Source organism: Alexandromys fortis, unplaced genomic scaffold (genome assembly GCF_014885135.2).
Source record: "Alexandromys fortis isolate MF-2015 unplaced genomic scaffold, M_Fortis_MF-2015_v1.1 scaffold_21, whole genome shotgun sequence".
Lineage (NCBI taxonomy): Eukaryota > Metazoa > Chordata > Mammalia > Rodentia > Cricetidae > Alexandromys > Alexandromys fortis.
The window spans coordinates 3,491,368-3,508,358 of NW_026067905.1; the positions used below are offsets into that span (position 1 = coordinate 3,491,368).

General features: G+C 44.8%; 1 protein-coding gene across 5 annotated transcripts in view; it reads right to left on the minus strand.

The window, feature by feature from the left end:
• The window catches only part of Aebp2 (AE binding protein 2), a 41,264-nt gene extending 25,108 nt beyond the window's left edge, over positions 1–16,156 (minus strand). For 2 of the 5 annotated variants that reach the window (XM_050135204.1, XM_050135202.1), the window contains exons 1-2: positions 14,572–15,305; positions 6,042–6,249 (exon numbers count right to left, since the gene is read on the minus strand). In XM_050135204.1, the coding sequence (XP_049991161.1) occupies positions 6,042–6,249; positions 14,572–15,218 (855 nt within the window). In that variant the 5' untranslated portion in view covers positions 15,219–15,305. Of the gene's footprint in view, positions 1–6,041; positions 6,250–13,890; positions 14,522–14,571; positions 15,306–15,852 lie in introns of those variants that run through there. The other 3 variants (XM_050135205.1, XM_050135207.1, XM_050135206.1) reach the window with 3 other exon arrangements.
• Between the last annotated feature and the right edge of the window lie 835 nt (positions 16,157–16,991).

Here is a 16,991-nt window from a genome sequence, read left to right on the forward strand (position 1 = left end):
TCTCTAACTAGGCATCATCCTGCCTCAGCCTTGAAAAGTACTTTTATGCTTGATTTTTAGAAATACTTCTAATAGGGGCTGGAGAGATGGCTCAGAGGTTAAGAGCACTGACTGCTCTTCCAGAAGTCCTGAGTTCGATTCCCAGCAACCACATGGTGGCTCACAACCATCTGTAAGGAAATCTGGTGCCCTCTTCTGGCCTGCAGGCATGGAGGCTGAATACTGTGTACATAATAAATAAATCTTAAAAAAAAAAAAACCTCTCGACCACGGTTTTTTTTAAAAAAAAAAAAGAAATACTTCTAATATAAAATGATTTTATTTTTGTGTTGCTGTTGTTATTGTTGTTCTGAGGCAAGGTTTCACTATGTAGTCTTGACTGGAACTTGCTATGTAGATAAGGCTGACCTCAAACTCACGAAGATCCAACTCTCACAGCCTCCCAGTGAAGGGAATTAAAGGTTTGCCTCACCATACTCAGCAGTAGGCCCTATAAATCAATTAAGGTTTAGCTATTTTAATAAACCCACAGTCCATTCTCTTGTGATAAGAGAATCTTGTGTATTATTGGGAAATACTGGGCAAAACAGTAACACATTAACCAGTGTGGTACATGCCTATATTCCAGAACTCAGAAGACAAAAAGTGCCAAAGTCAAGGCCAACAAGATAAACCCAAAAAGTTCCAGGCCAGAATCTCAAATCACACCCACGCCATTATGGGAGTATCCAAAGTATAGACACAATTTATTAAACGTGACACAAAAGCTTCGTTTTTTACCCCTATTTTTTAATTATACAAAACATTCTCATGTTTTTTATTATTGTTATTCTTTGATACTAATCCAGTGTAGCCTAGATATTCCTACCTCAGTCTGAGTGCTAGGATTATATAACACCCAGGCTGTCTCATTATTCCCTGAAGTATATTCATAATCTATTGCTTAAGTAATTTAATCTCTCATATGCCCATCTACACTTACATATAAAAAGTCAGAAGGGGCCGGGTGGTGGTGGTGCACGCCTTTAATCCCAGCACTTGGGAGGCAGAGGCAGGCGGATCTCTATGAGTTCGAGACCAGCCTGGTCTACAAGAGCTAGTTCCAGGACAGGCTCCAAAACCAGAGAAACCCTGTCTCGAAAAACCAAAAAAAAAAAAAAAAAAAAAAAAAAAGTCAGAAGGGCTACTGAACAGATGGCTCAGCAGTTAAGAGCACTGGCTTCTCTTCCAGAGGACCTGAGTTCAATTCCCCACAATCAAATGGTAGGTCACAGCTGTCTATACCCCCAGTCTGTACGCACCGGGCATGCACAGAGAGCACAGACATGAATGCAACCAAAACACCCACACACAAAAATGAACAAAAATTAAGGGGGTTGGAAAGATGGTTCAGCAGTTAAGAACACTTGCTATTCTTGCAGAGGACCTGGTTTTAGTTCCCAGCACCCACATGGTAGCTCACAACCATCCACAGGCAAGCACAAAATATAGATATATAAGCAAAACATCCACACAAATAAATGTCTAAATTTATTATTATTATTATTATTATTATTATTATTATTATTATTATTAAAGGACAGCCTAAGACTGCACTTAGAACTCAAGCCTGTCTCTGCCTCCCAAAAATGCTGGCATCAAAGGCAAGTGTCACCACTGCCCAGCCTAAAAAAAAAAAATTTAATGAAAACTTAAGAAAAAGCTACTGTTCATTAGTTCAGTAGCCAACAAAAATTAAAGCTCACATGGACATGGCAACACAGCCAACTTGGAACTGGTAGGTAAGCTCTTATGTCTCCCAGGGTAAAGATCACAGAGGAAGAGGAAACAGCAGGCGATAATATAATATTCAGATCGTACTCACTCACTGTTCCAGTAAAACTCATCTTTTTCTGTTTCATGATGGCACTTTAACCTCTAAAGGAAAAAGAAATCTAAAAACATCACTAGGCAGTCAAAGTCAGATATTCCCTACTCACGAGGTACAAAGAGGCTGTGCCTTGGGCTCAGTGTTAAGTTGCTTGTCAAGCATGCTGAGAACCTAGGTTCTAGTTCAAGCACTGGGAGAAAATATACAAGTCCTCGTAGATGGTATGTAGACAACACTGATCTATCCACTTAAGGGGATGAGCTTAAGTGGTCCAGATTTCATCAAGATGATAATGGAAAAGCCATAAAAAGAGATAATCAAAACTACACAATGGTATAAACTTACACAGTGCCACTGAATTACACACTTAAAAACAATTAAAACAGTTTCTTGAGGCTGGAGGGATGCCTCCCTAATTAAGAAAACTGGGAAAAGGCAGTTACCATTCACATCTTTAATCCTAGTACTTAGGAGGCAGAGGCAGGCAGATCTGTGAGTTTGAGGCCAGCCTGGACTACAGAGTGAGTTCCAAGACAACCAGCCTAATACAGAGAAACCCTGTCTGGAAAAACAAACAAACAAAATTATAGAAATTCTAAGGCTTTGTGGCAGGACCTGTAATACCACTAAGTCACCTGTACTAACAGTCAAATGTCATATCAAGTGACAGAATTTTTAGAAAGTTTCATCTAATTAATGAGAGGGCTACAGAAATGGCTCAAGGGCTGGAGAAATGGCTCAGCGGTTAAGAGCATTGCCTGCTCTTCCAAAGGTCCTGAGTTCAATTCCCAGCTACCACATGGCGGCTCACAACCATCTGTAATGAGGTCTGGTGCCCTCTTCTGGCCTTCAGGCATACAGACAGAAAGAATATTGCATACATAATATATAAATAAATATTAAAAGAAATGGCTCAAGAGGTTAAGAGTATTTTTCTGCTCCTACAAAAGACCTGAATTCTGTGCAAAACACACGGTACATACACACACACTCAGGCAAAATACTCATACATACATAAAATAAATCTTTAAAAAAAAAAAAAAGCCAGAGACAGGTGAGGCCAGCCTGGTCTACAAGAGCTAATTCCAGGACAGCCAGGACTGTTAGACAGAGAAACTCTATCTCGAAAGGAAAAAAGGAAAAAAAATAAAATAAAAAATAAAAAGCCAGGCAGTGGTGAAAGAGTTAAGGTGAACAGAGTTCACCAGTAGACCAAGTGGAAGTATGCCACTTGACTGGTCACTCAGACATGAAACAGTGGCACTGGCTTTTAATCCTAGCACTTAGGAGGCAGAGGCACATGCATCTCTATGAATTCAAGTTCACCCTCATATACAGAGCAAGTTCCAGGACAGCCAATGCTACACAGAGAAACCCTGCCTCAAACAAATAAAATATCTTGAACCACTAAAATTATATATATGACTATTGCTAAAACTCAGGCATTCTCCCATATCTATCCCCACTCCCCTCCTTTTCGGGAAGCCCACACCCAAGTAGTATATACTGTCTATCCCTTTCCTAAACAACTCCACCTCTATTTCTGGTTTAACTCTCTCTCTGCTTCTGTGTGTGTGTTTGACGTGTATCACAGCTCATGCAAGGAGAATAGTTCTGTGGCATCAGCCCTTCGACCTTTGCCTAAAATCTTCAGATTTGAGCACAGGTAGTCAGGCTCAGGATTGGCCACTGCCTCTCTTCAATTCATGTCCAGTTGGTTCCTGGAGGTTTTTTCTCTTTTTTGGTTTTTCAAGACAGGTTTCTCTGTAGCTTTGGAGTCTATCCTAGAACTAGCTCTTGTAGACCAGGTTGGCCTCAAACTCAGAGATCCTCCTGCCTCTGCCTCCTGAGTACTGGGATTAAAGGCGTGTGCTACCACCACCTGACTGACGGGCATGAATGTAAACTAAGGTTCATTCCAAAAGCAACAAACACTACTATGCCAACTGTTCAGCCCCAAAACTCTTTAAATTATTACTATTATTCATTCTTTTAGATTTTATTTACTTTTATGTGCTTCAATGTTTTAACCTTCATATATGTATGTGCACCATGTGCATGCCTGGTACCCTCAGAGGTCAGAAGAAGGCATTATGCATGACTCTGGGCCACCATGCGGATGCTGGGAACTGAATCCAAGTCCTTCACAAGAGCAGCCAGTATTAACTACTGAGACATCTCTCTAGCACTATGTAAATTATGGCGTAGTCTGCAGGCTTTCGTGACACAACATTCATGTGGAGGAACAGGACAACTTTGAGCAAACCCCTTTACCCACTGAGCCATTTCACCAGCACACATTTTTTTAATAATAAATTTCAACTTTGTTTCACAAAAGGAAACTTAGTCTCACTTCATTTTTTTTTTTTGATGAGATTCAAATAGCTGAGAATATTCTCAAAGGCTGTGTGCTAATTTAATTCATAGGATTCAAGATTCAATTCTCTCAAACCTACCAGGAAATGCCAAGTGATCTCTATGTAAATAGTGATCCTAAGTCTATATATAGTAGATAAATCAAGCGCCAAAACCGCTTATGCCACAGTAGGAAGTAACAAATATCAAACAGGCATGTGCTCATGAAAGGCAGTATGGTGGTAACCGGCTGCAACTGGGACATAAAGCTAAGGTAGGACTGTAAATGCCAGGCAGTGTGGGCTACACAATGAGATTGCATCTGTAAGAGGATGTTATCTAGCCGGGCGGTGGTGGCACACTCCTTTAATCCCAGCACTTGGGAGGCAGAGGCAGGCAGATCTTTTTGAGTTCGAGATCAGCCTCGTCTACAAGAGCTAGTTCCAGGAAAGGTCCCAAAGCTACAGAGAAACCCTGTCTAGAAAAACTGAAAAAATAAATAAATAAATAAAAAATTAAAAGAGGGCGTTATCTGTAACAGGAAACCAAAGTGGTTAAGATGTGGTAAGAGACTAATATTTGCTGGACCAGGTGCGGAACTGGATTTCACTCCAGTCAAAGAGGTAAGGTGAACAGAGTTCACCAGTAGACCAAGTAGAAGTACGCCACTTGAGGGTCACTCAGACATGAAACTTAGACAACCATTTACTCCTCGGGTTCCTCATTATAAGAAGGATGATTATTTTTTAAAAGAAATTTTGGTTGGTGTTTTTGACTTTTCTGTTGGCTGTCCTAGAACACTAGGTAGACCAGGCTGGCCTCAACTCAGATGAGTCTGCCTGTCTCCCAAGTGCTGTGCCACAGCACCCAGCTTGAAAGGCAACCGCACTGATGACAAAATGTTAGCCTAGTCTAGTCCCAGTGACTCAGCAGTGTCCCAAGTGTGCCACCCAAGCATTCTCGGAGTTACACTCCACCCCAACATTTTAAGTATCAATCTGGCTCCAGAGAGTCACTCGCTTGAACTACAACAATTTAAACCATATTAGCATCAGTCTACCTCAGTGAAGAAGACAATAGTGAGATCTAGGCCAGCCAGGACTACATAGTGAATGGAACCCTATCTCAAACAAACAAAAACAGAAAAGGCAGACTAATAAGATACATGGCCTAGTATTCTGTATTTACAAGGTAATATCAGTTTCTGAAAAATGTACTAACTATGGCCAACTAGACATAGTTGAGAATAATTACTCAGGCAAGGCTATCGTAGATTACAAAGTAAGACCCTACATGAAAATAAAACAAAAGTTAATGTACTTTGAACTTGACTGGCTCTATATCCACTGCCCATCCCCCTCCCCCGTATTAGATGACAAAATTAAATATACTCCGGAAGGTACAGGTTAGCTGACTAATCAGAACCTCCTCGTACATGAACCCCTGACCTAGGAGGGATGTCCAGGCACAGATCACAAATGAGAAGCTCCCTCTGCAGTATGAGCTCCATGTGCTGACTGAGGTTCTCCCAGGAGTCGCCAGAGTGGTGCTCATTTCAGTATCTGAGCGTGGGAACTCACTGCATCCTTTTAGGCATTTCTAAGAACTACAACTTTAAAGGGCTCATTTCTTCAAAACATTATCTAGGAGCAAACCAAAACCCAAAAAATTACATATCCTACTTTTATATAATCCTAGCAAGTAACAGAAAATGAGGGGAAAATTCCCAATTCCTTTATTAAGAGAAAAATAAAATTCTATTAGCAATAAGTGAATATAATCAAAACAGAATGAAAAACAAAATGGTAAAACCAACCCCTCCGCGCTGACCATCTACGTGTATGGAACGGATGTGGTCTGCCAGGTCTGGGCTAGAGTTGAAGCACGCCTGGCACTGGTCCCAACAACAATTATAGGCAATGTGTTTGCTTGAAGAAGTAGTGCTCCCTTGTCCATTCATCATTGCTGGAGTTGAACGCCCACTGGAAATTGTGCTGTCTACGTCCATTAGAGTACTGCTTATGCTACAAGAGAAGAAAAAGGCTGTTACTCCTAGAAATTTACCAACATTACATATAACATTCTGCTCTATACAAATAACAGTGACCAAAATTCTCCATTCAAATGCAACACTTTGAAATTAGCTGGCAATGAAGTATAAGGGCCTCAAAAACTAAATAAAGCTGGGTGCCGTGGGTACTGACTATAATTCTAGTACTTGGGAGGCTGAGGCAGGATTACAAGAATTTGAACAGCTTGGGAGAGAGCAAGAATAAGATCCACTGTGAATAAATCTTAAAGGAGTGAACAGTGTCCAGACGTGTAGGCAATGGGAGAACATTTGTTAGCATAAGCTAGACCCTACAAGTCAAACCATTACACACACACAACACACGCACCACAGAATGAGAATGAAAAAGAAAAGAAAAAACACAAAAAGGGGGGGAGAAAAAATGAGCTAGGGGCATAGCTCAGATGGCTTACCTAGAATGCATGGACCTCCTGGGTTCAATCTCTAACACCACATAAACCAGGCTATAATTCTACTACTTAGTAGGTGAAGATAGAATATGAAATGCAAGATCCCCCTCAGCTACAAACAAATTAAAAAGAAACACTTACTCTGAAACTGGGAATGGGAGTTTACACCTGTAATCTCCACACTAAGGGGCTGAGGAGAGGATCACCATGACCAACCTGGGTTACAATCTGAGACTGTCTCAAAACAAACATGAGGGAGTGAACAGACTCCTGCAAAGCTGTTCTGACCACCACACCCATGCTTCAGCATGTATGTCTTTACACATGCACATGAAGTAAATTAAAATGCAACACAAATAACAATGTTAAAGATATGCCTCCCCAATCAATTGTAATTAAATATCATTTTAACTTTTATATACTGTGGTTCCATACAAATTTTCATTTGAGGAAAAAAATTCAACCATTACTGGAAATTCAATTTTTTTTATATATTTTTATTGAAAAAATTTCTGCCTTCTTCCGGCCTCCCAATTCCCTCCCCCTCCCCCGAAATTCTTAATTTTTAAAATTTTGATTGCTACATAGCTGTATATATTTATAGGGTAAAGAGATGTTTCAATAACTGTACAAAGGACGATAAGCAAACTATGCTAATAAACATCCCATAACCTTGAACACTTATCATCTTTTGTAGTACACCCTCTACAAAACTCTCCCAGCTATTCTGTTATTTACAATAATTGCCCTGCTGGGCAGTAGAGAACACTAGAATTTATTCTAACTGCAGCACTGTACCCTGTAAATTGTTTTTAAATTCTATTTTCTCAACAACAGACATCAAAATGTCTACTACTGTGATAACAGCACTTTTATATTAAAGGGCTGGAAACCACTGAGCTCTTAGCCTGACCGGAAAGGATTAAGGTACCATGAACTTAAGAGAATGCACACTCCAAACCCTTCAAGACAAATGAGTTCTGACTTGAGGCTTCCAGTAAGAATTTCCCTAATCTCTAACAGATCAAGCTTTTTTTCCCCTATTAACAAAAATCACGATCTTTAGGACCCCTCCAATTCACCTAGTCATCACAAACTCCTAGTGGCTGTAGGGAGTGAGGGACAGAACCACATCTATAGCCTATAAAACAAGTATTCCAAAAGTCCCATTTTTAGGACAGACCATGGGCTGGCTAGCCACTTAGTGTGACAAATCTGTAACCCTCTGAGGGGGGGGCCAGCCTCAAGAGGCCAGGTGCGTGACTCACACCTGGAAACCTGCATTTCAGAGGGCAAGAGGAAGATTGCATAAAGTTCAAGGGTAGTCTCCTACTTAGCTTCCGTTTTCTACTGGATACAACCTCAAGTTACCTGAGGGAAATCTTAATTGGGGACAAGCAGCTTGATCAACAGTCAATTCCACCACGCTAGTCTGAACAATGAGACCCTGTGTCTCAAGAAGGGAGAAGGGAAATAAACAGACGACCATACATATATGGAATAAAAATTGTTTAAAATGGAAGGGAAAATTTTAGGTCTAAGCGAATTTAATAGGATCATAGTGAACAATATAACCTTAGGTTTCTTTGTTGGGTTGGGTTGTTTTTTACTCAGGGTCTTGCTATGTAGCCCAGGTCATAAAGCAAGAGCCACGTCTAGAAAACCTGCAGCTTCCCGAGTGAGGAAGAGCACACTACAACTAAGTGAATTGTAGATCGCCTTAAGATCATACAAAAGATCCTGAATTTAATTGTTAACAAGGAAAACACAATTTTGGTAATAGGCGGTTCTGTTTTCACCTATAATACTGCCACTTACTAAAAGGATTGCTCTAGCTAGGCATGGTGGTGCAACCCTTTAATGTCAGCCCTTTGGGAGACACAGGCAGGTCTTGTAAGTTCCAAGTCAGCCAGTTAAAAAAAAAAAAAAAAGTAAGACACCATCTCAAAAAATAAATGAATAAAAACTCAGGGTGAAAGGCTGGAGAGACCGCTTAAGGTAAGTAAAATATATGGTTCTGTCACACTGAGCTGATCATAAAAAAATTAGAAGCACATTAAAAATCATTAACCAAAACCAAGATAGCATTATTATTATTACTCTAATTACAACCCATTATCATTGTAAACCAAACAGCCAAAATGGGTTTTTCTAATCAAAATAAAAAAAGATTACTGTCTATCCTCACAATGACTTCTCGAGAAAGACAAAGGATTTTTCTCCCCAAGACCCAGCAGCATTCACTAAATTGGTCAAATGGGACTTTATGCAACAATGATGAAATGCAGTCTGTGGAAAACAAGCAAGCTGCTTTACTCTCTGGCCACTCACTCCCCACTTCAGAGTTTCTGAAGCACAGAGTTTCTGAAGCACACAGCCCTTCAGCATGACTCCATCCTCAGTTCTCATCTCGTCAGAGACAGAGCAATCATAAGACTAAGAGTGGAAACACCTGACTTTAATACAATTCTAAAGTGTGACCTTTCACTTTGTTAAAAAAAACATTTCGGGGGGGGGGGGGGGCTGAAGACAGCTCTTGCATAGGACCCAAGTTCTGTTCTCAGTCGCCCACTCTGAGCAGCTGCTTCACAAGCAACTCCAAGGGATCTCATCTCTGACACCTGCACTCACAAATACCCAACACAGACACAAACAAAAACAAAGTATTTTTATAAATTGCAAAAAAAGTAACGTAATCAAAAATAGGCATTAAAAAAAATGTGAGGTGAATCTCTGTGAATTCGAGGCCAGCCTGATCTACAAATCGAGTTCCTGGACAGCTAGGGTACAGAGAAACCCTGTCTCGAAAAACCAAAATCTGCCAGGCCAGTGAGGTGGTTCGGGTGGGTAAAGGCACTTACTGCCAAAGTCTGGGTACCTGAATTCAATCCCCAAAATCCACATGAAAATAAGCGGAGAGAACTGACTCCTACAAGTTGCCATCTGATCTCCACATACAAATAAATGTGTAAGAAAGTAAAAACAAAAAAAAATTATTTAAAAACTGCCATCGGGTATGGGTGACCCTGTCTATAATCCCAGCACCCAATTTGTTTGAGGCCAGTCTGGTTTACAAAGTGAGTTTCAGGTTTAGCTTAGACTAGATATTTTTTTAAGAGGGGGACAACTAGAGAGATGGCTCAGCAGTGAAGATGATACAGGTTTGATTCCCATCACCCACATGGTGTCTTGCAACTAACTGTCTCTAAGTTCAGTTTCAGGGGATCTAGACAATGAGGACAACCAAGTACCAACATGATACAAGGAAAAACCCAACTCCCACAAGTTGTTCTCTGCTTCCAATACCATAATATACACACGCACTCCAAAATAAATAAACAAGCAAATAAATGTAGAGGAAAAAATATTTAAGGGAATGGTGGCTCATGCCTGCAATTCTAGCACAAGGGAGGCCAAGGCAGGAGAATCAACATGGGTTCAAGGCTAGCCTGAGCTAAAAAGTCCCAGGCCACCCCAACGTGGCCAGAAAAGCAGTAAGTTGTGTTGTTTGCATTTGGTTGCATTTGGGGAGGATGGGGTTGGGGAGGGGTGATGTTTTGAGACAGGATCTGGATACAAGCCCTGGCTAATCCAACCTCATACTAGCTGCATGATCTCCCTGCCTCTGCCTATCAGCGATGAGATTACAGGAGTGCACCACACTCCCCAGGGAAACTGAGTTTTGAGGGTTTAAAAGCTTGTTTCACTTACAAGTGAACAAGCAATTAAATGTATCAGAAACTAAATAAAATAGAAACAGAAAAGGCTTAGAGGAGCTGCATGCAGATCACTGGGTTGGTAAGAACACTAGCTACTCTTCCATAGAACCTGGGTTCAATTCCCAAAACCACATGGTGGCTCAGAATCATACATAACTCCAGTCCCAGGGCTTCCAATGGCATCAAGCACACACGTGGTACAGACATAATCACAGACAAAACACCCATACACAAACTAAATAAAACACTTATCAGGGGTCTAATCTGGCTCAAAGAACTCTGTGGCTTTCCCTTTGCTCCTTCCCAGTCCATGCTAGGTAAAACCACCTAGTCCATATTGATGCTGCAAACTGCCTTATGCAAGTGTTGAGGCACTGAACTTACTTAAGCTCCTGCCAAACTGCATAAGTGGTCTGTGCTGAAGTGGCATTTACGGTCCACTGCACTATAACTAAATTCTCCACTGCAACTTCAACAAATAACAAATACGACTGGCAAAGAATAAAACCTGACATTTTTCATTTTTGATTAATCAAGTTTGCTGAGCTAGGTGTGGTAGGACTCGCTCTCACAGAAGTCTCAACGTTTTAAAAGGACTTTTAGTCTATTATCTTTCCATCCATTACAAAACATACAAGTCCCTTCCAGGAAATCAACTATGAATCTACAGATTGGAGCAATCTAAAGAGGAAATCAAGAATTTTGGATACTAGGCAGCATGACAGCTCACCTGTAATTCCAATATTCAGAAGACTAAGGTCGAAGCAGAAAGACTGCCATGAGTTTGAGACTAGCTTGGGTTACATAATGAGCATCAGGCCATTCTACATCAGAAAAAAACAAAACAAACAAACAAAAAAACTGGATCTTTTCCCAACTTAAACCAACTCTGACATAGAAAACTCAAAGCCAACAGGAGGTATTTCAAAACCATCAAGGCTACAATCCAAGTTGACTAGTAGTGGTTCTTCACACAGGTGATAAAAGCTATTGCCTTGAAATGATCACCACGATAGTCTTTTTCTTCAGTGTTTAAAAGCATTATGCAAGTAAGAATGGGCCAATAGGTGGTTCAGGAGGTAAATGCATTTGCTGCAAAGCCAGCTGCAAAGCCAGTGAGCTTGATTCCCACAGACCATACAAGATGTAAAGAGAGAACTAGCAAGTCCTCCTTGAACTCCACAAGTGCACCATGGTATACGTGCACGCCTACCAATACATAAAATGTTTAAAAATTAAAGGAAAAAGGAAGCATGTTGACTGTTTTAACCTTACCTGAAATTTTGATGACAATGTTATTCTTCACTAAGTTATATCAAAATTAAGACATTTAATACCAAACGAAACCAAATTACTGAACTCTTGCTTAACCAGAAACTCAATGTCTCTTGAAAGGAAGCAATGGGGGAGGGAGCAGCAACACCTCTAAGGCATACACCGCTTGTTTGGTCCACAGCTTCCCCTGCCATGAGGGACTTTATTCCTCCCTCCCACAAACCATGCTCTAGACAGCTCCCTAGGGTGTCTAGGTGCAGGTGTGACACAGTCCAAGCTTCTTCTCTCAGCCATGTGTTGTCCAATGGAAAGACCCAGGAGGATCTCTGACTGAGTTTGAGGCCAGCCCGGTCTACAAACAAGAGTTCCAAGACAGCCAGGACTACACAGAGATCATATCTAAAAACAAACCACAGAACCCATCTCATAGTGTGGACATACTGTGTGACCAGCCAGCTTCCTCTCCTGTCCCAATGCACCCCTGCCTGCATGCTGCCATGTATTTCCTGCCATGATGGGTGTTACCACCCCCCTGAACTGTAAGCCAAAATAATAAACCCTTTCTTCTTTAAATATTAAAAAAAAAAGTGAACTATTCCAGCTCTTGTGAGGAAGAAGTAGAAGAATCGCGAACTTTGTTTCACATCCAGCTGCTCCTCCACAAGCACTATTCTCAGTGAGACACTCAATTTGCTTCCCTATCTGCTAAATGAAAGTTAAAATAACCCCTTTCATGCATCATAAATGTGAGGATGAAATGGAGACATGGCAAACATGAATGTGCACATGTGTGCGCTAAGAGCAAACAGAAGAGCTGCACTTGGTGAATAATAGCACATGCTTCATTGTGTAGTTTGAAATCAACTAGTGTTTCTTGAGGACAGACAGGTTTTTACTGAGTAACAGCTTCCTGCAGCAAAGAGCAACCCCCAAATAAGCTGTCCCACATGAACTTTTAATTCTTTTTAAAGATACTATCTCCAACTACAATCCACCCAGTTCAGCACAATTTTTCTATGTTTTTCTAAGGAGCAGTCTGTTTTACACCCATTCAAGATTCATTTCGTGAGTTCCATATATGGTGACTCGTGCATTTGGGAGGCTGAGGATTTCTGTGAATCCCAGACTAGCCTGGGCTACAGAGAAACCCTGTTGTAAAGAATGGTGGAGGAGTGGGAACAAGTACTCACTTGTCTAGGTTTTAAAGAGTCAAAGAGAATTCCTATATCATTAACTATATAACATGGTCATCTTTATTGGTTAGCAACCAGAATTCCTGAATATTTCAGAATGCTTAAACTTAAAATCAAATCAAAATCCAAGCCTGCTGGTGGGTGTGAACACAGTGTTCAGAGGCTAAAGTAGATAAGATTGAATTGTCAAGTGACAGCAACTGGGTTAATGTGATTACCCAGATATCCCCAACACCACCAAAAAATACAGTCCAAGGAGAGAAATCACTATTGGCTTATAAATCCCTCATCAAAACACTAGCAGATGGCCAAAAGTAAATGCTAATGCACTTTAGGAGCATAATGAACACGAGATTCCTTTAAAAGTACATTAAAAATCGACCACTTCGATTATGAAATCCTACAAAGCAATCAGAAATTAGGGCAGCAACCGAAGCATGCTACATTTCTTAAATGTTCTATCTAGCAAAATGGTAGTGCATTGTTACTTCGAACAAGCTCTAAAAAAGAGCCAATTCCTCCAGACACCTCCCCCATATGTGACTTTAAAAAAAAAAATCACCAAGGGGGAGGTGACTCTCACATCAAAGTATCACTATATAGTGCCGTTTTTAAAGCCATATCCTAATTTTTTTAAACCTTCGAGGCTGCATCTTGTGACTTCAATTCTTTCCGATTCGGCAAAGTTACTGTAAAGGACATCAGCTCACACTGTTCCTTTCCACAATGGTCTTTCTGTTTTAAACTTTCGCCCAGATTTGATGACCAAGATTCAAATCCCCTAAGAGATGATACAACTGACTTACATGAGGGATTTGGGGAGCAGCGATTACATAAAACAAACCAACAGTCTTTTCAAAAGTAAAGAAAAACCAGGGTTGGGGTCTCCTCCCTGCACAAGTTAGTTCTGTGAGATCCAGGAGATCAGCCATATTGGAAAACACTTGTCAATTACAGTTCTGACAAGTGTTCCCGAACACCGATGCACGAAGCTAACCTTGTGTACCGAGGTGTACATCAAGGGCCTTTGGAGCTCGGCTGGAGCGTCTGGGCCACTTTGGGGGGGCTGTCTCCGGGACAGAGTCGTCCTTCGGTCCAAAGGGAGAGCCGCGCCGAGGGAAGGAGGGTGGGGAAAGGAGAGTTGAGGGGGATGGTGAGGAGTTGGAAGCCGCTCGGTGGCGAGAGAGGGGCGCGGCGGCCGCCAGGGATTTCCGAGTTGAGATCTGGGGGAGGGGCCGAAAATTCAGGGGGCGGGAGATCGCGGAGGGAAAGTATTCCGGGTCTGGGGTCCCAGAGTCGGAGGCAAGGGGAGATCTCGATGAAACCGTTCCCAGGGCGAGCGAGCGGGCGGGGTCGGAAAGGAGGGGCAAGAAACTGAAAGGACCGCGGCGAGAAAGTCCCCTCGGACCCCTTAGCAGAGCCGGGGAGTCTAGCTACAGCGAGGGGATCGCAGCAAGGAGGGCCCGCTGGCTGGGCCAGGGCAAAGGGGCCGCCCCAATGGGGTCCAAGAGGAGTCCCCTAGACAGGGTCCAAGGAGAGTCCCCTGAGCCCCCTCGGTGGGGTCCGGGAGAAGTCCCCTAGACGGGATCCACGCAGAGTCCCCGAGAGATATTTAGGAAGGAGTTCCCCGAGTCCCCACGACGGGGTCCCGTAAGAGTCCCCTCGGCGGCGCACTGACCTGTCCTCTGAGTCCATGCGGCTCAGTGGCTCCCCGTCGGACGACATCTCCAGGCTGCCCCTCCGGCCCCCGGAGGTCGCGCTGCTCCCGCCTCCCCCGGTGCCGTAGCCCTCGTCGCCGCCGCTCGACACCACGCTACTGCTGCTACTACCGCCGCCACTGCCCGGGCCGCCCGGGCCGCCCCTGGGTCCCTTGGGCTCCTCCAGGCCCTCCTTCCCGTCCCCATCGCCGCTGCTGCTGCTCGCCGCGCCCGGGCTCAGCGAGCGCGTCTCATCGCCGCTGCAGCCGCCGCTGCTGCTGCCCACCAGGCTCTCGGCGCTGCTCTCCTCTTCGGCGCCGCCGCTGCTGCTGCCCTCGTCCTCGTCGTCCTCCTCTTCGTCGTCCTCGTCCCCTCCCGCCTGGCTGGCGCTCTCGGGGCTCGGCTCCGACATGGTCTCCGCCTCGCCGCCCCCCGCGCCGCCGCCCGCTCCGCCGTTCAGCAGCAGCGCGGCCACCGCCTCCGCCTCCGCCTCATCGTCGTCCTCCTCCTCCTCTTCCTCCGGAGGATCGGCCCGGCCGCGCGCCGCGGACCCGGGGCTGCCGGGGGGCAGCGGGCTGAGGCGGGAGAGCTCCTCCAGGTCGGCCATGTCGGTGAGCGCCGCGGCCATGGCGGTGCCTACTGCTCCTCCGCCTCCTCTCGCCGCCGCCTCCTCTCGCGGCGCGCCGCCTCGCCCCCCCTCCCGCCCGTGCGCCCGCCCGCCGGCCCGCCCCGAACTCCTCTCGGCCGCGGCCGCCGCAGAGCGGGAGGAGGGCCCGCGGGGCTGCGTCAGGCGGCACACGCGCTACGGAGCCCGCGCGGGGACACGCGCCGGAACGCACGCACTCACGCGGAGGAGGCAGCGCGCCTGCGCGGCGGCCGGCCCGCGGCGGCCACGCCCCCCTGCCAGCAGCCCCGGCCTCTCCGAGTTTCTTGCGGCCTTCCCACGCCCTCCCGTGCCCGGTGGCGGCGGGACGAGCCACGGAAACCCGAAGTCAGAGGGGGTTTTCATAGCCCTGTACTTCTCTAGAGAAAAGCATCCGCTGAGAGAGCCTGGGGAGGGTGTCCTGAAGAAGGGAGCCATAAGTGGAGCAAGTGTCTGGCCTTCTGAGCGCTTGCTGTACTCAGAGACAGCTCACGAAAATGTGCTTTTAGAAAGTAAAAAACAAATCTTTTTTTTTTTTTTGGTTGTCTGTTTTTTGAGGGATCGAACCCGCGCACACAACAGGGTGCCACGGGCCTCACTCTCAGCCGGGCCTGCTTACCTGTCTCAGTGTCCCAACGTTCCATGGAGGGCAGCTCAGACGAAGCCGGCAGCCATTTGGCTCCAGACCCCCGGAGTTTTTAGTTCAGGAGCCGCTAATAAAAATTGTGGAAGAAGCTGTACGCATGCTGTGACTTCTTGCGGATGGAGTGACGACGGTTCAGCCGTTTAGAGCAGTGGCCACTCTGCCAGAGGACCCGGCAGTCGGTTCCCAGCACCCACAAGGCAGCTCACAACTGTCTCCACTCCCGAAGACCTGGCTTCAGCGGTCACCAGTCACGTGGGTGGGGCACAGACGGACCTGTGGGCCGAGCCTTTTATCCCGGCCCAGCACGGAAGAGGCAGGAGGGTCCTTGAGATTGTATCAGCCTGGTCTACAAAGAGAGTTCGAGTTCTAGGCTGGCCAGTGATACACAAGAAACCCTGTCTCAAAAAAAGAGGGGGGGGATGTGAAGAAAAAGAAAAAAAGCCTGGAACTAGTGAAAGAGTACCCCCCATTTTGGGGCCAGAGTCCCTTTCCTTCGGGACGAAATTTTTCAGTAAGGAAAAGTGGGGCCTTTGTTTTGTAAAACCAGGAGATTGCAAGGAAGCCTGGTAAAAGGTCGAAACACACCCTGACTCCAGGGCACATCTCCTGAGGCTCTGGGGCAGGCAGGCCTTCTCGAAGACAGTGAGCTTCCTCTTAGGCAGTCTTAGCTCCTTCCCCCCCCCCCCCAACTCCCAGGTAGAGCACTTTCACTTTTCTAGAATTCACTGTGCTAATTAAAAAAAAAAAAAAAAAAGCGACACCTAGCTCCCAAGCTATTCGCAGGACTCAAGAGTGAATCAGAGGGATTACTGCGATGTTGAGGCCAGCTAGTATGGGCCACAAAGTATCGCTGCCAATACTTCAGTACTATAGCCGCAGCCCTAACCTTTGGAAATACCAGTGTATGTAATGCGTTAATGCGAAAAGTGCCCCCCCCCCGTGCAAGGAAACGTCTCAGGGAAAGCAAAAAATAACAATAGGGGATCCTGTGGTTTACACTTGCTTCTACAGTGCAAGGAGCTGACCTTAAACACTAGACCTCCAAGTCCTCTTGGATTGTACGCCAAGAGTTACCAGAACTGTACTGAAATGCATGCGGAGTGTGCACTAGT